This window comes from Conger conger, chromosome 12 (genome assembly GCF_963514075.1).
Source record: "Conger conger chromosome 12, fConCon1.1, whole genome shotgun sequence".
Lineage (NCBI taxonomy): Eukaryota > Metazoa > Chordata > Actinopteri > Anguilliformes > Congridae > Conger > Conger conger.
This window is the reverse complement of record NC_083771.1, coordinates 46086809-46110215: the sequence shown is the minus strand read 5'-3', so window position 1 is coordinate 46110215 and position 23407 is coordinate 46086809. Positions and strand designations below refer to the sequence as shown.

Below are 23407 nucleotides of genomic sequence, written 5' to 3'. Positions count from 1 at the left end.
ATGCTTGTCCTTGCGATACAGAAATAGTGAATGCTAAAGACCATCATGTCCGTGTGAATTGATACAGTAATTTCGGAGAAACCTGCTGAGTATTAAACATCTGGGTATTGAAGTGTATGGGTATTGAAATAAATATGCCAGTACAAGATGTGCCACTGCAACTTTATTTTTGTTCAATAAATAAGAAATTGTATCAATATCGCACTGATATAACTTAGTGATACGGACATGAGCCTCAATGGTGCATGGAACAAAGGTGTTATGCGGTTATAAATTATCTGGCTTACTTTGGAAAGATTTTTTTCTTTGTGTTTTTGTACAGCAAATAGTTATAATACATATGCATCACTAATATTGTGACTAATTTCGCAATATTAATTTCTCAATTATAAACACACGTCCCGTACTTAAATGTGGTTTTGCTTTTAAACAAGAATACAATGACTGGTGAAAGGTTTCCAAAGGCCAAAAAATTTTATATATTTTTTTTAAAGAACAGACAGAGACAAAGGCATATCAGACAATACTTCAATGACAAAGAAAGTACTGGAAATCGCAGTGAAAAAAGAAAAATAATTCTGCAGTGATCTTTTAAAAATAAACAATTACATTCAGCCACACACACACACATTTCTCCTTATTAGAATCCTTGATACATCCCTGTCGGTGAACAGGCCGCAATCTTAATCATTGAATGATCGGGAAACTAAGGTTAAGAACTGAATAGGCTAAATCACACAGACTCCAGAGAAGCTTCAGAATGAGAGCAAGTCTGAAGGAGTACAAGACATTTCACCACACCTCTGTGCCTGGAATTAACATCTTTTTTTTTTCTTCTTTTTTTTCTTAAACACATTGGATTTAGAAGAGAAATCACAAGAAAAAGACAAAAGGAAAGGGGGCTACCAACATTACCACCTGAAAGGGATAGTACCACGTCTTGAAAAAAAATAAAAATAAAACAAAAAGTGTCTGCAATGGAAGTGTACACTTGAGCAGTGATTGTTTTGTTGTTCTGGATCTCTCCTCCATCTGATTTTAGTTCTGTGTTTTTATTGACTGATTTATTTAATCTTTTTAAGTTTTTTTAAATTTAAGACCGTTAGAAAGTTCAAAAGAGCCTCAAGACTCTAACACCAAGAGGCGACTTCTGGTTTACAAAAAGTCCTACTTCGAGAGAGGATATGCGTGTGTGTGTGTGTGTGTTTGGACCAGCAAGAGGAAAGATAACGGTGAAGGTTAAAGGGAAAGGCAGAAAGAGGTATACGACACGGGAAGGGGGTCCGGGGGGAGGTAGGCCGTCACGTTAATTGTCCGACGGCCGCTGTTCGCTATGTCTCTTTGTAAACTCTTCTGCGTTCCTAAAGAATTTTGAGCGCTCCTTTGAATACTCCTCGGCCAAGTCAGCCCTCAGAGGGTGGTCTGGCTCAGGGTCGTTCACCAGTGTAACAAGGGCCTGGATCACTGGTGGACAGAAAGAGGGGGGGAGAAAATAAATGAATAAATCAAACATTTAAAAACTACATTTCCCATCAGCCACTGCACACGAACCAAGATAAATAATCAAGACTGCTTGTCTACATTTGTGGACTTTGGATGTCATTTCTACTAGCAAACCCCACCCTCCCTCTACCAAAGTGACTTTAATTATGACGCAGGAAAAGAACACTAAAGTGGTGCCGACACCCAACATTAACGTTACATTAGCTAGCGTCATACAAATAAAACAATTACATTCAGTTTTCATTCACCTTGATTAAATGACACAGAAACCACTGCCTGCTATTCATGTTCCCCAACCCTAAACAGCCGGAACAAAAGTTCTTCGCTGTTGTGACGTCATGGTGATTTAAATCTATATTTGCTACATCATAAGACCATTGAACTTAGACCCGCAGAGTTCATGGTGATGTGCGGTTGATCTCGCTTACCTTGATCGGTCTTGGTCGCTGGCTTCCAGTTCTCGGCACTAATGATTGGCAGACAGACCTGACCCTTCTCGTCAATGTTGGGGTGGTAGATCTTGGTCTTAAACATGATCTTGGGGGGCTTGAACGGGTACTCAGAAGGAAATACGATCTCGATCCTGAACGCTCCTTTGTTGTAAGGGGCGTTATCCTATTCAACAAGACCACAATGCCAAAAAAAATGTCATCCACATGTACAGCACCGTTCATCCAGTGCACATCCACAATTAATAAAAAAATCCAAATTAAAAACACACTAAGAAATTAACTATGAACAAATAAGAAAAGACACTGCAATGATAAAACTGACTGGACAAATCTTCAACCCCTTCAGTGAACCCCAAGAGTGCCATATGGCACTCAAGCATAACTACCGTAAAATCCCAAGAGTAACATGGGTATAGCAACCTCATACCTTCTCAACCAATCAAAATGACTGCCAAGCCATCATTCTGAGCCCCTATTAAAACCCTACTAAATTCTCTCAGCCAAAGCCAAAGCCAAAGCCCCTGGGGACTTGGGAAGAGCCACTTCATATTGGGCTTGGGACTGAAAGGGCCAACAGGCCACATTAAGGTCTGTAGTTATTTAACTTTATTGAAGTTAAGAGGCCGAGAAACATCTGTACAAACACTGGGCCTTCCCTTTGTGGACAGGCTTAAAAATGAATGTGATCCATCCTTCTGCTCTTTAGTTTTTTTGTTTCGTTTTGATACGAAAGAGCCGTTCCCCTCGTTGACTAAACCACTCTGTACAAAGACGTGGCAACAACAGTGACACCAGTTAATCAGTACCTGTACAGTTCTCCTCATTAGGCGTCATAGTCATACACAGCCATCAAGATTATTGGTAACACTTTATTTTACAGCCTGTTAATTGCCTAGTATTTCTGGGTAAGTGCACAACTACTTTTGTAATTAGCAGGCAAATACTTTGTTTCATAGTACTTACCACTGAAATCAAAGTCAGTGAGTACCATATGCAAGTACTATGTAAATAAATTTTACAGCACGTTTCAAAGTAGATAGATAATTGCATTTATGTAGCACTTTTCTAGACGGTCAAAGCGGTTTACAGTGATGGGAGGGAAACTCGGCTCATTACTAGGCAATTAACAGCCGGTAAAATAGCGCTAACTGCTAAGCAGAAATAGAGAATTGACTGTGTTGGGCAAGTAATAACAGAACAAGATAAGTAGTATGTAGCCAGAAAATACGATTATTATTATTATTATTGATTAGTTGCTTGGAAACCACTTGTCACCGGAGAGAATGCAATATACTTACAGGTACAATGAGCCCTTGCCAGGAGAGAATATTCCTTTCATCAACTATGATGTGACGGAAATTTTTCATGGGAGTCGTCTGGAGTTCCGAAAGTTCCTGCAGAACAATTAAACAAGAGTATAAATAAAGCACTCTGTGTGGGGCTTGAACCACCAACCTAGATATAGGTCTGGTTTTTTTACTCTTCCATGTACTCTTCTGCTTCTGCTACTCTGTAAAGCCACTTCTGTAAAAAGTGCTAAACAAATTAAACTGGATTGAATATTCATAATTTGTAGAAAGGGCTACAAAGGGCTAAAGGGATACAGTTTTCCACTCAAACTGAAACTGAAACGCAAACGCACAGCACAGTGACTCAGCATTATCATTTCTGGAGCTGTCCTTACAAGTGAACACTGATACAACAACAAAAAGATTTGTATGGGCTATTTTCATATCCAAAACAGGCTAGTGTTCAAGTGATTAACACACCCCGTTTACTTTCAGCCGACTGGCACACCCACTGGTAAAGCGATAAAGTTTAACTGGCCACTGGCTCAGTGTTTCGTTAACAGATTTCACTGTGTCAGCTTGTTAATTTAGTCTGTGTCCGATATTTCCTTCATATCTGGGAAGGTTTTTACGAATAACGACCTAACCTGATCAACCTGTCCACCAGGCCACATTTACGTTTTAATGGAAAAAAAGCAAGCACAGGCAAAGCCACACCCAATCAGCTCTCGGCATGGTGAACTATTAGGGAATTTCCTGCTAGATATATGACATATGGCAACAAAAAAAAAAAGTCCTCACGGCCACTGAAGTATTTCACAGCGAGCAACAATGAAATCTGTATAAACCCATCTCATTTGTGCGAAACACAACCAACCGTTAGATTCGTAGACACATTCACGTAGTTATTGTTTAGCTAACTTTACGCACTTCCCTAGCAAGCTAGCTAGTTATGTCGGTAGCTTGATACACACAATCGTGCACTGAACATTTCCCCAAAATGACTTGGCTACCTTCGGTGCAGAAAATAAATAACGCATTCAAAATATTTTGTTGCCCGACATTGATACAGTACTTAAAGTGTGTATACAAGTAAAGCACAACGCGTGAAAATATTTGTAGTATTTGCGTCAACTTAAGATAGCCAGCTAGCCACACATTTCAAGTAAATGGCAGCCAGTAGCGATTATTACCTGAAGCCCAAGATAATGGAGAATGTTTGAATTAAATTAGCCAGTCGTTTAAATGAAACCTAAAGCATGTTTACTGTCGAACAAACGGCTATGCAAGGTTAGCCAAATGAGCTCTAGCTATTGTTAACGTTATTCATCTTCCCACATATAAAAGTTTCACTTGATAATGTCTTGTTCACTGTCGGAAGGTGCTAGCTAAATTAGCCAACTTAGCTAACTAGCCAGTAGCTCCTAATGCGCTAGCTGATTGGATAATTCACATTAGCTAGCTGCTGCTTGCAAGTCAACTTATTTTGTAGGAATGGCTAATAATGGAGCTCTCTTTAACTAGTCGCTGTACTAAGTAACTATCTAAATTAAACGAGTCTGTGTTCTTTGCACTTCCGTATTTAAAAAATCGAAGTATGCCGCTAGGGACTAACATGCCGGCGTTTAGCTAGCAAGCCACAGCAGTTGCCTTGATTTAGCGCTTCCAAAAATCCCAATGTGATTACGAGAGAGGAATGAAATGACGTTAAAGTACATTTTAAGGCTTCGTTCGCTTAACCGATCGAGCATAATCGCGGTGTTTTCGGCTGCATTTCAAACGAATGAAAACAACGAATCCTTATATTTACCTTGCGCAGTCTCTTGTGGCTCTGTTTGTCTGTCATCTTTGCGTTTAGTGACTGGTAACTGATGATAGACTGCACGGCGGCAGCGCATATAAAGCCTAATCTGGAGAAGGTGGGCGGGTCCAGGATAGAGCGTCAATAGTAACTGGAGGGGATGGGAGGGTCCATACTGTGAAGAACCCGGAAGTATGTTTGCTGAGTGCGAAAGACCTTTGTGCCCATTGACTTCAATGTAAAAAACCCATGCTGATTTAATTACTAATGAAAAGCTAATCAGTCCATTCAAAAACAAAACAGTGAAACAGTGATTGTTTAGGTCCAGAGGGGTTGGGAAATCTTGAATTTTATAACATGTTTTTTACAATAGAAAGCCTTTGGAGCCCTGCCTCCAATCTGTTGTCTATGAGGCCTGTAAGAATATAATAGAGAATTATGAATATATTATTCAAAGTTATAGATAGGATATATAACTGTTGCGCTTCAGGTGACCAGCTATGTAGTATGCAGTTAATATAGGCTGCTAGCTTGGCCAAGTATAAAGCTAAGCTAAAGTAATTGATGTATTGAAAACATGTATAGGTAGATGGCAAGTAATCAATCTGACCTTATTTGATTTTATTCTGACTTTATTTACATACAGAACAAGACGTAAGATTTGCTTTTCATTCCTATTCAAGTTTAGATACCCATTGGCCTGGCCCCAGTATTTGAAAACTTTTCATCTTGATCAGAATTATCCAGATTTTGAAATCACCTTTTTTTGCGATCTCAGATCAAAGACATCTTTTTGGTTTTGTCCCTGTTTTTCAAATACTTTTCAGAGAGGTTCATTCTGATGCAGATTTCAGAAGATCGGGATTACAGAATCTCTATTTTCAGTCTTTTGATATGTCTCTATCTGTTGGTCAAAATAATGCAAAATTTTCATGAAGACAAAACACACGAGTGAACATGTTGGAATACATGTAATTCAGTTTGCATACATTACATGGCATTTTCCTATTCATCCGCATTAGAACACCATATATATAGTATATCAATGTTGGTCCAATTTCAAACAATAATAATAATAATAATAATAATAATAATAATAATAATAATAATAATTCTAAAAAGCTTTAAGTTTAAACCCTAGTTGAAATAATGGTTCGCTGGGAGTCATTCCAACTGGTCCATCTGGATTTTCTTAGGAAGAATTGTGAAATTCCTGTTTTTCCAGCTACCCGTGAGGAAAGTATTTTAGAATAGATAATCTATTTTCAAATAACATGCCAAAGCATCTGCACATTCTTAATGCCTGTTTTCTTTAGAACATTTTTAGTTTTGTGGGGTTCTTTCCAAAAAATATGTTATTGTCCGTTTAGATATTGTTTTGAAGGCTCTGTGTTATTTAATGTGCAATCGTTGGGTAAACATTTAAAAAATTTTTACCAGATCTTTTAACTTTTAGTATCAACATTATCCTAATCTCCACCTTAGAGTTTTTTTTAAATACTCAAAATCAACATTTGATCAATTCTAGGTAGGATTGGATTATAAAATCCTTTCAGGATGTAGGCTTTTAGTTCTTAAATACCCAAATTTGAGATTGAATCCCATCTGATTACTGAAATCCTATCCAAAAAGCTTTTAAAATACTGGGCCTTGGTGTACTGGCTTCATGCATCATTGACCAATGAGAGGAAGCTGCCTCCACAAACCGGAATCACCATGGATACGCACAAAACACTTGTACACATGCAACGTTCAACCATCAATGTATATACTGTACAACATTATGGCTACTGTCATGTGTCCTTATGAGAATAAATGTTTTAAATGTATTGTCAGCTAAAAATGTGCTTGACAAAGCACAAGCTGAGGTCACCTTAAGACGGGGATTTGTCAAATCCTGAAAATCTGGAAAGGTCACCATTTCACTACCTGTTGTAATATCTCGCACTTGGTACTTTCATTTAAGCATTCTTTTCATGTTAGTGCAAATGCAAATGTTAGTTTCAAATGCTTTAGCCATTTGAGCTCGTCAAGAGGGTACAGTGCATCTGCAGGGGAATGACTGCGTTAATCACACACTATTGTTTCCTGTCAATGATCAGTGAAGCACAAACAGGCATTTCAAGCAACCAGTGTGCTACACCACCAATGACGCCATACTAATTCCCACGAGGTTAACTATCTTAAGATGCCAAATACTGTATATGGAAAACCCACGATCTATACAGTACGATTTCAGAAGTTCTGGGAGAATTCCACTGAGGTGGCAGAATATCACGGAGGCAGCGTAATGATGGGAGCAATAGTCCTCTATTGACGAGCACTGTCTTTTCATCAAACCTTGCTGACCCTATGTCAACATGGCAAACACAGTCTGTTTCCTTCTGGGGGTCTGTAGAGAGGCACACTTGTGTAAAATTCATTTTATTATCCTTACTCAAAACATGTAGATAAAAATTACATTAACATACATACCATCTCAACAGATACTGTATATGCCCTATATTCAAAAGAAATTATCTAATTGGAGACAGTATTCATGTGTACAGATTTGCTTCGATTTAAAATAATATTTAAATTTAGTTTTAAAAATGTGGTAATTGGTGCAGATTCTGATGGCTATAGGGAGTCTATTCTGCAGCTCTCACGGAAAATACAGAATTTCCAAATTTACAATAATGATAGAGAAAGTCAGACTGACTATGCCCCATGTGAACTTTTTGGCCTCTATGAGTTAAATAGGATTGTATCCAATTAATTACTTCACTACAAATATTACATGAGGACAGCTTAGTGAGAAACACATCATGATTTACAGTATCAAATGCTTTTTTTTAGATCCAGGAATACTGCACCAACTTCACCATTTAAGTCCAGTTGTGCTTTAATAGGCTCAATGAAACAACAAACAGCTGTTTCAGTTGGATGGTTATTTCTGAATCCAAACTGCATCTGAGAGAACATGTTGCTCTTGTTAAAATGAGAAGTGAAATGATCAGCAACCCAGTAACACCAGCACTCTTCCAAGCAGTGGGAAATATCCCACTTTGAAATGATAGATTCAGAAAGGGAGAAATTGGGACAATCAAAGATTCTTTGTGAATCTTCAAAAAAGCAGTATATAGACCATGTACATCTTTACATTTTGAGTTATTTAAAGAGGTAATGATATGGTTAAATTTGGATAATGATATTTCTGGAATTCTAAATATTGGTTTGGTAGCATCTGGTGGAATAATATGTAAAGTTTTGTTGACATTTTGTGAAGTCATTTCTTCAACAGAATCAACAAAAATGTAATTCAATATGTTGGATAATAACTGACAGTCTTTGATTAAAGTCCCATTTACTTTCAATTCAATATTGTTCGATTTATGTACTACCCTTCCCATGAGTTTATTGAGATTTTCCCAAATGTTTTTACCATTACCATCTTTAATCACTCCTAGAAAGAAAACTGCCTTAGACTTTCTAAGATATTTCTGAGATATTTAAACAAAATGTTCTCCTCATTGTGACCAGATACCAAAGCCTTTTTCAAGACATAATCTCTCTCTTGCATCAGCTTTCTGAGTTCCTCATTTATCCAAGGTTAAGTTGTTTTATATCTAGGCTTGAATTTACTTTCTCAACAAAAAGATTTTATCACATTGTTAATAATAGGCATAAAAGCTGGATAACAAGACTCGATGTCATTATTGGAAATTAGATCAGACTAGTCAATAGTTCTAATAGCATTGTTAAAGTTACTTTGTTCACGTTTTGGAATTGTTTGATGATGCTCTTTGAGTTTCTTAAGATTGCTAAATCTCCTTCTGGTAAGATTTCGAACCACCAAAGTGCCCTACACGTGGAATAAACTTCATTTCTGGTCTCACTGTTCAGTCTCCTGGTCATCTCTTTGTAAAAGCCGACACAATATAGTATGTCAATTGCAAAGTAGTTGTTCAGGGCTTGATGGTGGAAAAGCTCTGAACAATAATTAAGACAATTAAGCATTAAGCATTAAGACAATAATAGCTTGTGCTAACACACAGTTCAGGGAATGGTGAATGACTTGGAATGTTACCGGTCATCTAAACATTCCATCTTAAACCAACCTAAACTGGTCAAATTGGATTAAGATGTGTTTTTGATACTTAGAGTTCATCAATCAACTGGCTGGCCTAGGCCAGAAGTTTGACCACTATCTTACTCTACTAGGTTAACGAGCATTGACCACAATTCAGGGAATGGTGAATGACTTGGAATGTTACTGGTCATCTGAACATTCCACCTTAAACCAACCTAAACTGGTCAAATTGGATTCAGATGTATTTTTGATACTTTGAGTTCATCAATCAACAGGCTGGCCTAGGCCAGAAGTTTGACCACTATCTTACTCTAATAGGTTAACCAGCTTTGACCAGATTTGATCAAGACTAAGAACAGAGGAATCTGGCCAGTACAGGGCTCTTCCTTGAACATGCTGTTCAGACTTAATTTCTTGAATTTCTTACAAACATACCAAGAATAACCTTGATGCCATTGAAAATCTTGTCTCTAAGCTCAAGGTGAGGTGAGGCATTTACTTTAGAAATAGATCCTGCTTCTCCTTTTGAACTAGGAAATACCTTGTGTTAGCAAGCTTCTTGCCACTGCTAGATTATGGTGATTTGGTTCATATACAGTGGTGTGAAAAAGTGTTTGCCCCCTTCCACTTAAATGTTTCAGATCATCAAACAAATTTAAATATTAGTCAAAGTAAACACAAAATGCAGTTTTTAAATGAAGGTTTTTATTATTAAGGGAGGAAAAAAAATCCAAACCCACATGGCCCTGTGTGAAAAAGTGATTGCCCCCCCTGTTAAAACATAACTTAACTGTGGTTTATCAAACCTGAGTTCAATTGCTCTAGCCACACCCAGGCCTGATTACTGCCACACCTGTTCTCAATCAAGAAATCACTTAAATAGGACCTGCCTGAACTTTGGAAGGTGTGTGTCCCATTACATCTGGCGTAAAAGTAACACCGCATTTCAGAAAAAGAACATCATACCAACAGTAAAATATGGTGGTGGTAGTGTGATGGTCTGGGGCTGTTTTGCTGCTTCAGGACCTGGAAGACTTGCTGTGATAAATGGAACCATGAATTCTGCTGTCTACCAAAAAATGTCCGGCCATCTGTTCGTGACCTCAAGCTGAAACGAACTTGGGTTCTGCAGCAGGACAATGATCCAAAACACACCAGCAAGACCTCTGAATGGCTGAAGAAAAACAAAATGAAGACTTTGGAGTGGTCTAGTCAAAGTCCTGACCTGAATCCTATTGAGATGCTGTGGCATGACCTTAAAAAGGCGGTTCATGCTCGAAAACCCTCCAATGTGGCTGAATTACAACAATTCTGCAAAGATGAGTGGGCCAAAATTCTTCCACAGCGCTAAAAGAGACTCACTGCAAGTTATCGCAAACGCTTGATTGCAGTTGTTGCTGCTAAGGGTGGCCCAACCAGTTATTAGGTTTAGGGGGCAATCACTTTTTCACACAGGGCCATGTAGGTTTGGATTTTTTTTTTTTCCCTTAATAATAAAAACCTTCATTTAAAAACTGCATTTTGTGTTTACTTGTGTTGCCTTTGAATAATATTTAAATTTGTTTGATGATCTGAAACATTTAAGTGTGACAAACATGCAAAAAAAATAAGAAATCAGGAAGGGGGCAAACACTTTTTCACACCACTGTATATACGTGGGATAAACTTTCATTTCTGGTCTCACTGCTGAGTCTCCTGGTCCTCTCTTCACAAAAGCTGACACTATTTAGTTTGTCAATTGCATAGTATTTGCAACCAAGAATAACCGTGATGCCATTGAAAATCTTGTCTATCTGTGTAGACGCGGACGTGCCTCCGGCCTGTATAGCCTACAATGATACGTTTATGTGTCTTGTGACGGCACTAGTGTATAGGTGAGTGACCACGGGCTGCAGGTGTCCTATGTTGTCTATGTCTGTTAGGACTGTAAAGTGTGCAGTGGAGGATGCAGGTTAAAATGAATACAATTTATTAAACAATGTGTAATGCAGAAATGGAATGCCAATTGCAGCACATGCGGGGAAATGTGAAATATGAATGGTTATTGGCGAATGGCGCACAGGAGGTCATATTAGCAGGTCTCCTCAAACGATTCGATGTTTCACTCTGTATACACAGGGTTTACCGGAACACAACAAATCATCAAATAAAGAGTCACAGGTCACGGTGACAGCAATGGTCCTGCTGATGTTATCTCTGTACATCTAACAAACCTGGGTAACCTTTGTAGCACAGCTGGATGCTGAATCGCAGGTAACCTGCATTACCTGTGCTTTATTTCTGAATGGCATTTCAAGATCTTTATTCAGCAACCAGTGTGCTACACCACCAATGACACCATACTAATTCCCACAAGGTTAACTATCTTAAGATGCCAAATACTGTATATGGAAAACCCACAATCTATACAGTATGATTTCAGAAGTTCTGGGAGAATTCCACTGAGGTGGCAGAATTGCACGGAGGCAGCGCAATGATGGGAGCAATAGTCCTCTATTGATGAGTACTGTCTTTTCATCAAACCTTGCTGACCCTGTGTCAACATGGCAAACACAGTCTGTTTCCTTCTGGGGGTCTGTAGAGAGGCACACTTGTGTAAAATTCATTTTATTATCCTTACTCAAAACATGAAGATAAAAATTACATTGCAATATTAACATTCATAACATCTGAACAGATACAGTATGTGCCCTATATTCAAAATAAATGATCCAATTAGAGACATTATTCATGTGTACAGTTTTGCTTCGATTTAAAAAAATATTTAAATTTAGTTTTAAAAATGTGGTAATTGGTCCAAATTCTGATGGCTATAAGGAGTCTATTCCAGATTTCTGCAGCTCTCACGGAAAATACAAAATTTCTAAATTTACAATAATGATAGAGAAAGTCAGACTGACTATGCCCCATGTGAACTTTTTGGCCTCTATGAGTTAAATAGGATTGTATCCAATTAATTGCTTCACTAGAAATATCATATGAGGACAGCTTAGTTAGAAACACATGATGATTTTCAGTATCAAATGCTTTTTTTAGATCCAGGAATACTGAGCCAACTTCACTATTTAAGTCCAGTTGTGATTTAATACGCTCAATGAGGCAACAAATAGCTGTTTCAGTTGAATGGTTATTTCTGAATGCAAACTGCATCTGATAGAACATGTTGCTCTTGTTAAAATGAGAAGCGAAGTGACCAGCAACCCATTTTTCAGCAACTTCATGAATAGCCGGAAGGATACTTATGGACCGATAATTATTAACATCTTTTAGATCTCCAGATTTAAATATAGGAGTAACCCTAGCACTCTTCCAAGCAGTGGGAAATATCCCACTTTTAAATGATAGATTCAGAAAGTGAGAAATTGGGACAATCAAAGATTCTTTGTGAATCTTCAAAAAAGCAGTATCTAACCATGTACATCTTTACATTTTGAGTTATTTAAAGAGGTAATGATATGATTAAATTTGGATAATGATATTTCCGGAATTCTAAATATTGGTTTAGTAGCATCTGGTGGAATAATATGTAAATTTTGTTGACATTTTGTAAAGTCATTTCTTCAACAGATTCAACAGAAAAGTTATTGAATATGTTGGATAATAACTGACAGTCTTTGATTAAAGTCCCGTTTACTTTCAGTTCAATATTGTTCGATTTATATACTACCCTTCCCATGAGTTTATTGAGATTTTCCCAAATGATTTTACCATTACCTTTAGCTTCTTTAATCACACCTAGAAAGAAGACTGCCTTAGCCTTTCTAAGATTCTTTACCACTTTATTTCTGAGATATTTAGACAAAATGTTCTCCTCTGAGTTCCTCATTTATCCAAGGTTAAGTTGTTTTACATCTAGGCTTGAATTTACTTTCTCGACGAAAAGATTTTATCACATTGTTAATAATAGGCATAAAAGCTGGATAACAAGACTCGATGTCATTATTGGAAATTAGATCAGACTAGTCAATAGTTCTAATAGCATTGTTAAAGTTACTTTGTTCATGTTTTGGAATTGTTTGATGATGCTCTTTGAGTTTCTCAAGATTGCTAAATCTCCTTCTGGTAAGATTTCGAACCACCAAAGTGCCCTACACGTGGAATAAACTTCATTTCTGGTCTCACTGTTCAGTCTCCTGGTCATCTCTTTGTAAAAGCTGACACTATATAGTATGTCAATTGCATAGTAGTTGTTCAGGGCTTGATGGTGGCAAAGCTCTGAACAATAATTAAGACAATTAAGCATTAAGCATTCAGACAATAATAGCTTGTGCTAACACACAGTTCAGGGAATGGTGAATGACTTGGAATGTTACCGGTCATCTAAACATTCCATCTTAAACCAACCTAAACTGGTCAAATTGGATTAAGATGTGTTTTTGATACTTGATCAAGACCAAGAACAGAGGAATCTGGCCAGTACAGGGCTCTTCCTTGAACATGCTGTTCAGACTTAATTTCTTGAATTTCTTACAAACATACCAAGAATGACCTTGATGCCATTGAAAATCTTGCCTCTAAGCTCAAGGTAAGGTTAGGCTTTTACTTTAGAAATAGATCATGCTTCTTCTTTAGAACTATGAAATACCTTGTGTTAGCAAGCTTCTTGCCACTGCTAGATTATGGTGATTTGGTTCATATACAGTGGTGTGAAAAAGTGTTTGCCCCCTTCCTGATTTCTTGTTTTTTTGCATGTTTGTCACACTTAAATGTTTCAGATCATCAAACAAATTTAAATATTAGTCAAAGACAACACAAGTAAACACAAAATGCAGTTTTTAAATGAAGGTTTTTATTATTGAGGGAGAAAAAAAATCCAAACCCACATGGCCCTGTGTGAAAAAGTGATTGTGACATAACTTAACTGTGGTTTATCAAACCTGAGTTCAATTTCTCTAGCCACACCCAGGCCTGATTACTGCCACACCTGTTCTCAATCAAGAAATCACTTAAATAGGACCTGCCTGAACTTTGGAAGGTGTGTGTCCCATTACATCTGGCGTAAAAGTAACACCGCATTTCAGAAAAAGAACATCATACCAACAGTAAAATATGGTGGTGGTAGTGTGATAGTCTGGGGCTGTTTTGCTGCTTCAGGACCTGGAAGACTTGCTGTGATAAATGGAACCATGAATTCTGCTGTCTCCCAAAAAATCCTGAAGGAGAATGTCCGGCCATCTGTTCGTGACCTCAAGCTGAAACAAACTTGGGTTCTGCAGCAGGACAATGATCCAAAACACACCAGCAAGTCTACCTCTGAATGGCTGAAGAAAAACAAAATGAAGACTTTGGAGTGGTCTAGTCAAAGTCCTGACCTGAATCCTATTGAGATGCTGTGGCATGACCTTAAAAAGGTGGTTCATGCTCGAAAACCCTCCAATGTGGCTGAATTACAACAATTCTGCAAAGATGAGTGGGCCAACATTCCTCCACAGCGCTGTAAGAGACTCATTGCAAGTTATCGCAAACGCTTGATTGCAGTTGTTGCTGCTAAGGGTGGCCCAACCAGTTATTTGGTTTAGGGGGCAATCACTTTTTCACACAGGGCCATGTGGGTTTGGATTGCCATTGCCTACAATGATACGTTTATGTGTCTTGTGACGGCACTAGTGTATAGGTGAGTGACCACGGGCTGCAGGAGTCCTATGTTGTCTATGTCTGTTAGGACTGTAAAGTGTGCAGTGGAGGATGCAGGTTAAAATGAATACAATTTATTAAACAATGTGTAATGCAGAAATAGAATGCCAATTGCAGCACATGCGTGGAAATGTGAAATATGAATGGTTATTGGCGAATGGCGCACAAGAGACCATACTAGCAGGTCTCCTCAAACCATTCCATGTTTCACTCTGTATACACAGGGTTTACCGGAACACAACAAATCATCAAATAAAGAGTCACAGGTCACGGTGACAGCAATGGTCCTGCTGATGTTATCTCTGTACATCTAACAAACCTGGGTAGCCTTTGTAGCACAGCTGGATGCTGAATCGCAGGTAACCTGCATTACCTATGCTTTATTTTTGAATGGTATTTCAAGATGATCCCATGATCTATACAGCATGATTTCAACTTCAAACAGTTCTGGGAGCATTCCACTGAGGTGGCAGAATTGCGCAGAGGCAGCACAATGATGGGAGCAATAGTCCTGTATTGACGAGCACTGTCTTTTCATCAAAACTTGCTCACCCTATGTCAACATGGCAAGCACAGTCTGTTTCCTTCTGGGGGGCTGTAGAGAGGCACACTTGTGTAAAATGCCCTACACGTGGAATAAACTTTCATTTCTGGTCTCACTGCTGAGTCTCCTGGTCGTCTCTGACACTATTTAGTCTGTCAATTGCATAGTAGTTGTTGAGAGCTTGATGGTGGCAAAGCTCTGAACAATAATTAAGACAATTAAGCATTAAGCATTCAGACAATAATAGCTTGTGCTAACACACCATTCAGGAAATGGTGAATGACTTGGAATGTTACCGGTCAGCTGAACATTCCAGTTTAAACCAACCTAAACTGGTCAAATTGGATGAAAATGTGTTTTTGATACTTTGAGTTCATGAATCAACAAGCCATCCTAGTCCAGAAGTTTGACCACTATCTTACTATCTTGGCAGAATAGTTAAAAAAGCCAACGCTTTCCTGCAGTTCTATAAGACAATCAGCAGCATGTGGGAGAACTCTCCACAGTTCTTCTGCAGACTTTGGTTGGCTCCTTGCTTCTGATCTCAGACAGGCTTGATCAGGTTTTTATGTAAAAAGTAGTCAATTGCTTACAGTAATATGTTACATTTTTTAAATTAAATAGAAAAATGTAAAATTAAATCTTTTGGAGAATGAATATTCTGAAATCTCAAATGTGCTCTTTTATACTAACAAGCACACACACAAAAAAACATTTCGATAATAAAGTCTAGGGTGCCCAAGACCTATATGCATGTGCCCAGTGTCTACAGATGCCAGACACTGTCAATATCATTGTGCTGTACCATTTATCACTGTTTGTAAATATCTTTGATTTTTTTTTTTTTCAGAATTATTATATAAATATATTTTTAATGCAGCCATCCCTACTAACCCTCCCAAGTCCCTCCCTCTGGAGCAGCGAGCCAATTATGACGCTCCACGCGAGCCGGCCAAACTTGGCTTTTGGCAGGACCAGGTATCGAACGGTGTGAAACTGCAACGAATAGGAACCGCAAGTCCGCTGCATCTTAGCCTGTTGCACCACCACGGCTCCCACTATTTGTGAATGGCTATCATTGCATGTACCCAGGCATACCCACTGGTGGAGCTTTATCTATAAAACTCTCCTTGGACTGGTTCCCGCTTACTCTTATACATACACTCACCAAGCACTTTATTAGGAATATTTTTACTTACTTACACCGACTTATTCATGTGATTATCTAATCAGTTAATTGTGTGGCAGCAGCGCAATGCATACAATCACGTAGATACGGGTCAGGAGCTTCAGTTAATGTTCACATCTACCATCAGAATGGGGAGAAATTGTGATCTAATTGACTTTGGGGTTTGAGTAGCTCAGAAGCTGCTGATCTCCTGGGATTTTAACATACACTCGTCTCTTGAGTTTGCAAAGAATGGTGCAAAAAAAACTAAAAGAAATACAGTGAGCAGCAGTTCTGTAGACAGAAACGCCTTGTAATTGAGAGACGACAGAGGAGAATGGCCAGATTGGTCAAAGCTGACAGGAAGGTGACAGTAATGCAAATAACCACACATTACAACAGTGGTATGCAGGAGAGCATCTCTGAACACACAACGTATCATAACTCTAAGTGGATACACTACAGCAGCAGAAGTTAAAAAAATCAATTTATCCAATTCAAGGCCCAAGGCTGCTAAGGGGACTGCCCCACCCTACATACAATCCTTGATCACTCCCTACTCCCCAGCTAGACCACTCCGGTCTGCCAGCTCTGGTCGCCTTATGGTTCCCTCTCTACGAGCACCTGGCAGTCGAGCTGCACGTTCACGCCTGTTTTCCGTTCTGGTTCCTCAGTGGTGGAATGACTTGCCTACCACTGTCAGGATAGCAGAATCCCTCCCCCTATTTCGACACAGACTCAAAACACACCTTTTCAAACTCTACCTTAGTCCTCCCTCCTGAATTCCCCCGCCCCCCTTTCTGATATCCCTATCCTCCTTGTCTAACCCCCCCCCCCAAAAAAAAAAAAAGAAAATTTCCTAGTTATGGATGTGATGCTTTGACTTGTGGAAGAACCTATGCACTTGTAAATCGCTTTGGATTAAAAGCATCTGCCTAATGACTAAAATGTAAAATGTAAGATGTAAAGGTAAAGTCTAATAAATACCTCATGATGTGCTCGGTGAGTGTATCATTTCTTTACTCGTGAAAGTATCTTTGCTTTACAATTTTTGTTCATGTGCCGAAGACTTTTTCACAGTACTGCATATATGCAGTTTCCTTCAGCGAAAACTCACTAAAACACACACTGTAGTCCGACAGAGAGTTTGGGCTATTAAACATGCATTTCAGATGTTTGCATAAGAAGAACATTACAATCCAGCCCTCAGATTGCATGAATCTTCTTTGTGGCATGTTGTGTGTGCACACCATTGCCAAAAGTCATGAACCGTGCCTCAGACATAAACAAGGACACATTACAGCACCTTCTGAGACGTGACGGTGAACTGTCCAATTGGACGGTGTCCAATTAATGACCTGAAATTCACCAACAGTACAGCCTAGGAGGAACAATCTGGAAGAGGAGCTGCTAGATTGAGAGACGGAATGGTTAATTTGATTGAATAAAGTCCAAAGCAAATATTGCATTCATTTGGAAAATTAAAATAACCTCAAATATGGGCCTGGGGATTCACTTTGCACAACATTATTATCTGAATACAAAAAAATAAATAAATAAATAAAAAGATTAATTATTTAATTAACACAGCAGCGACCAGATTTCCATACTTTCAGTAATTCAAATTACGACAAATAAATAAAATTAAATTAAAAATAAAAATCTGATGATCAAATAGGCCGTGGTCCTTATCTTTGTTCTGCAGGTAGCAGTTGAAATTGTACTTCCCTCTCGGGTCTTTCAGCGCACTTATCCCTGGTTATGGATATGCACTTTGCACTTCGTTGGACATCGCTCTGGATAAGAGAGTCTGCCAAATGCCATTAATGTGATGTAATGTGATGTGATGTAATGTGATGTCATGTAAAACCACCGTCTGATTTCACCGGTTACTCTATAACGGAACAAAAAAGATTCTGAAAAGAACTGAAAGTATGATTCAGAAAAGTTGAACATTTCAATAATTTTGAAACGAAAACAAATTTGCATCACATTATACAAACACTTTAGACATTTTTATGGACTTGCGCATGAGCAAGTCTTTTTCCTCAGACGAAAATTCTGTCTTGCTAAATCTGCCGTTATAATAGCAACGGGGGTAGCTTAAAAGGAAATTCAAGATTACATTCTGATTGGTTGGAATGTTTTGCCCGAGACACGGGTAATATTTAATTATAAGTCAGCCCAGACCTTTTAAACCTTGAGCCTTACTTTTGCGCTTGTTCGGCCGCTCTCAAACTAGCAAAATACCGTTAAAATGGAGCCAGTGTTGGTTTAAACCATAGACCGTATAGAAAAGGTGGACAGTGACATTACGAAAGAAATGGGTGTACTCTCCTTGCACCGCTAGGGAGCATCCTAACATCGCCGTGCCGTGTTATGCCTGAAAAGAATGGTCACCTTCAGTGACTTAGAGGGCTGAGCGATGAGCTTATTTGGAACGATGTAATGAATATTACTAATATACTGTTGTGCATATGTCTTGAGCCCTGGTTCACTGTGTATTTTTGATGGATTTGTATTACCTGGTCGCGATGATTTAGAATGGAAGCAAGTTTACCCGAAGATTTGCCACAATTATTAATGTAGTAACTGATAGATGCATAGATGGGCTATCGTCATATGATGCACATATTTTCTGACATGTCCGCGAGATTTAATTAATGATATTCATCCATGTCTCCTCGTGCATTTCAAAACGTCAGTTTTTCCCCAATAGAAAGTATGTGCCACATTCTGTAAGCATTACATTATATGCCATGCTCATGTCTATAGACAGTGCCTGGCAGGAGAAACAGAAGTGTTTCTAATTAAAATGAGCAATATGTCAGACCTGACTAACAACATTCCCAGACCGGCAAGTAAAGACATGACATCAGTAAAGACGGAGTGCAAGCAACTCTACTTCGCGAGACCCAAAGTATAGCTACACATTCTAAAGGAAAATACCCCAATACACAATTCGTGTCGTTTAAAAAATGCTGAAATGCTGTTGTAGTTTGTTTTCGTTTTTTTGTTTTTTCAGTTGGAGCTTTCTAAATGCACACTTTTGATATTATTTCTCGACCGTCCTTCCGCTATAACCGTCCATATTTTGCAAATCTGCGCTACAGGGGCCAGTGTCCAGGCCAGTGGTCCTCACTCCTGGTCCAGGAGAGCGGCAGGGAGTGCTGGTTTTTGTTGTTACCCATCAGTTAACTGACCAATGAAAGCAGGTAATTACAGGTAACTCACCTCACCTGGTTTCTTGGGTCTGAATTGGTGGCTATTAAGGCAAAAAAACAAACAAACAAACAAACAAACAGTACACCCTGCGGATCCCCACGACCGGGTTTGGGAACCACAGGTCGAGGCGATGCAGCGGCGATAAGGATCAACTGTTGAAATAAATGCAAATTAGTTCGGTTCTGCTTCTAGCCTGCCGATAGCCTGTCTGTATACACAAACGTGAAACAAACGCATATTCTCTCTAGATGGCGCTCCGAGACATGGATTTGGTGTGGGTATATCCTTCAAGTAAAGAGAAACTTCAAATCCATTCATTTTAAAGAAATTAGCATTTTAAATAATTTGAACAATTATCTTGAAAATGTGTACACACTTGAGGTGCAATTAATAGTTAATGAACAAAATGGAACATTACCGTGAAACAAGTATACAGTTATCCATGTCAGGGTTGTGCATGTAGTCGGCTACTGCATTTGACAAAATGCATAATCACAGAGCTGAATATTTCATGAAGCAATTTTGGAAATGTGTAATTGTTTCACACAAGAAATATCATATTAGCAGTCGTTGGCCTACTCTAAAACATTGCACATCAAATATATCAAGAAGGCAGTCCTTGGTGCCTGCTCGTTTTCTGAAATCACGGATTATTCCCAGTTTTGATTCTAAGAAACATTTCAGTAACTACGTCAGAGTCTTTATATTTTCGTTTATTCGGGGTCTTCTACGGTATTTGGTGGCAGCATCTCTAATCCTAACGTTTAGATTAGATTATTTTTTATTAGATATGGACATCACGATAACATTGGAACTGTAACATACAATTATGCACAGTCACCAGATGCACAGTATTTCTTGTCTGCAGTAATTTACACCTGCCTATAACAAGCAACCAAACAAGGTCAAAATAGAAAGAAAGAAAGTGCACGGCAATCAACTATTGTCTATTAGCCATTTAGCCATCCAGCTCAAAGGTGACTACTGCTGATTCTGTTTGAACGCTTCACTAACTGTTCCCAAGTTTTCATTAAAACCTTTGATTAAAAATACGTATTGATTTGTGGTTACTAGATTATACTTTAGATTTATTGACTACAGATTTATTGAGAGATCTTTTTTTTTTGTTTTTAAACTAGCTGCATTTCAGTGTGTTTGGGTTGGATTACCAATACACCCTGAATTTAACTTTGAATGCAGCAAAAGGACCCCTAAATCTCACCTTACATTTGGCATAACCAGCACCCTGCAGGGGCAGGGGGGTTGGGAAGGACTCCAAGGGCCCTGACTGACAGGAGCCCTAAAAGAATATGGCATAGCTACAGTACATGCGACAGTCCCAGGGGCCCTAAAATACGGTGTGGCTACAGCACTTGGGACAATCCCAGGGGCCCTAAAATATGGTATGGCTACAGTACATGGGGCAATCCCAGGGGCCCTAAAATATGGTATGGCTACAGTACATGCGACAATCCCAGGGGCCCTAAAATACGGTGTGGCTACAGCACTTGGGACAATCCCAGGGGCCCTAAAATACGGTGTGGCTACAGCACTTGGGACAATCCCAGGAGCCCTAAAATATGGCATGGCTACAGTACATGCGACAGTCCCAGGGGCCCTAAAATACGGTGTGGCTACAGCACTTGGGACAATCCCAGGGGCCCTAAAATACGGTATGGCTACAGCACTTGGGACAATCCCAGGGGCCCTAAAATATGGTTTGGCTACAGTACATGGGGCAATCCCAGGGGCCCTAAAATATGGCATGGCTACAGTACATGCGACAATCCCAGGGGCCCTAAAATACGGTATGGCTACAGCACTTGGGACAATCCCAGGGGCCCTAAAATATGGCATGGCTACAGTACATGCGACAATCCCAGGGGCCCTAAAATACGGTGTGGCTATAGCACTTGGGACAATCCCAGGGGCCCTAAAATACGGAATGGCTACAGCACTTGGGACAATCCCAGGAGCCCTAAAATACGGTGTGGCTACAGCACTTGGGACAATCCCAGGGGCCCTAAAATACGGTACGGCTACAGCACTTGTGCAGGGGTGGGGCGGTGCTCAGAGACCCTGGTGGTTCCCCTGGATACATGCAAGCAGCTCAACAGGAGGAGCTGCTGTAAACTAACTGTTAGCGAATGATATAAAGTTATTTGCGTTTGCCTGCGATTCTCATGTCGCGGCTGTCGCATTCCAGTCGTAAGATTAGAATTTGTTGGTGTTCGAGCTGTGGTGCTCGGTCGTCTGAAATAAGCAGTCTACACAAGTCATATTTGAGCTTGCATCTCCATTTTGCTTAGCATGTATGCTTTTGACATTGGGCGACAGGGAGACAATAGGGCGACAATAGGGCAACATTGGCTCAGGCGATAAGAGCAGTCGTCCGGCAGTTGGAGGGTTGCCGGTTCGATCCCGCTCTGAGCAAGACAGCTCGCCCCAAAATGTTCCTGACGAGCTGGTTGGTGCCTTGCATGGCAGCCAACGACCGTCGGTGTGCGAGTGTGTGTATAAATGGGTGAATGAGAAGCATCAATTGTACAGCGCTTTGGATAAAGGCCAACCATTTACCATCATATCATATCTTGATCTGACACTTGTATAAGCACCAGCCCCAGCTGCAGACTGCAAGTGTGTCCTCAAGATTTCACCGAGCCCAAGTACAGGAGTGAACCAGCATAGTTTATGCCAGAAAGCTATAACTAAGGGAATTGGTTGGAATAAAAACTAGCACGCGGACCGGCCCTCCAGGACCCCTGTCTTAACAGCTTCCTTTCCCCTTATCATGCGCCTCTAAGTGCTCTGTATTGCTCACTAGTGCCCCCAGAGGTGATATGAGCTCCCTGCAGCTGTCAGAACTACACCATCTTCCTTCATCTAACCATTCCAGTTCAGAATAGCGGCTCTCCAGGACCAGGGCTGGGGACCCCAGCAGACCCTGTGGCTCTCCAGGACCAGGGTTGGGGACCCCAGCAGACCCTGTGGCTCTCCAGGACCAGGGTTGGGGACCCCAGCAGACCCTGTGGCTCTCCAGGACCAGGGTTGGGGACCCCAGCAGACCCTGTGGCTCTCCAGGACCAGGGTTGGGGACCCCAGCAGACCCTGTGGCTCTCCAGGACCAGGGTTGGGGACCCCAGCAGACCCTGTGGCTCTCCAGGACCAGGGTTGGGGACCCCAGCAGACCCTGTTGCTCTCTAGGACCAGGGTTGGGGACCCTAGAACACCCTGTGGCTCCAGGACCAGGGTTGGGGACCCTAGAACACCCTGTGGCTCTCCAGGACCAGGGCTGGGGACCCCAGCAGACCCTGTTGCTCTCCAGGACCAGGGTTGGGGACCCCAGCAGACTCTGTGGCTCTCCAGGACCAGGGCTGGGGACCCCAGCAGACCCTGTGGCTCTCCAGGACCAGGGTTGGGGACCCTAGATCACCCTGTGGCTCCAGGACCAGGACTGGGGACCCTAGAACACCCTGTGGCTCCAGGACCAGGGTTGGGGACCCCAGCAGACCCTGTTGCTCTCTAGGACCAGGGTTGGCTACTGGACAATGGTATTATGTGACTGATAAAAACCCAGTAACTGTTTTTAGCTCTTTCTTTATGATCCAGTCTTGGTCTACACAGTAAAAAAGAATTTGAAAATGATTGGGTGATGGGGTCTCGAGAAATGGTAAATGGGAAATGGTTGGCATTTATATAGCGCCTTTATCTAAAGCGCT

General features: G+C 40.2%; 1 protein-coding gene across 1 annotated transcript; it reads right to left on the bottom strand.

Annotated features, from left to right (window-relative positions):
* Nucleotides 1-455: 455 nt before the first annotated feature.
* On the bottom strand, nt 456-5166 carry LOC133105650 (ubiquitin-conjugating enzyme E2 L3-like). The gene is made up of 4 exons (XM_061215876.1): nt 5055-5166; nt 3254-3349; nt 1932-2118; nt 456-1464 (listed from the first exon to the last, which is right to left on the bottom strand). The coding sequence occupies exons 1-4, from the start codon at nt 5088-5090 to the stop codon at nt 1307-1309; spliced, it is 477 nt and encodes a 158-aa protein (XP_061071860.1). The 5' UTR covers nt 5091-5166; the 3' UTR covers nt 456-1306.
* Nucleotides 5167-23407: the final 18241 nt, after the last annotated feature.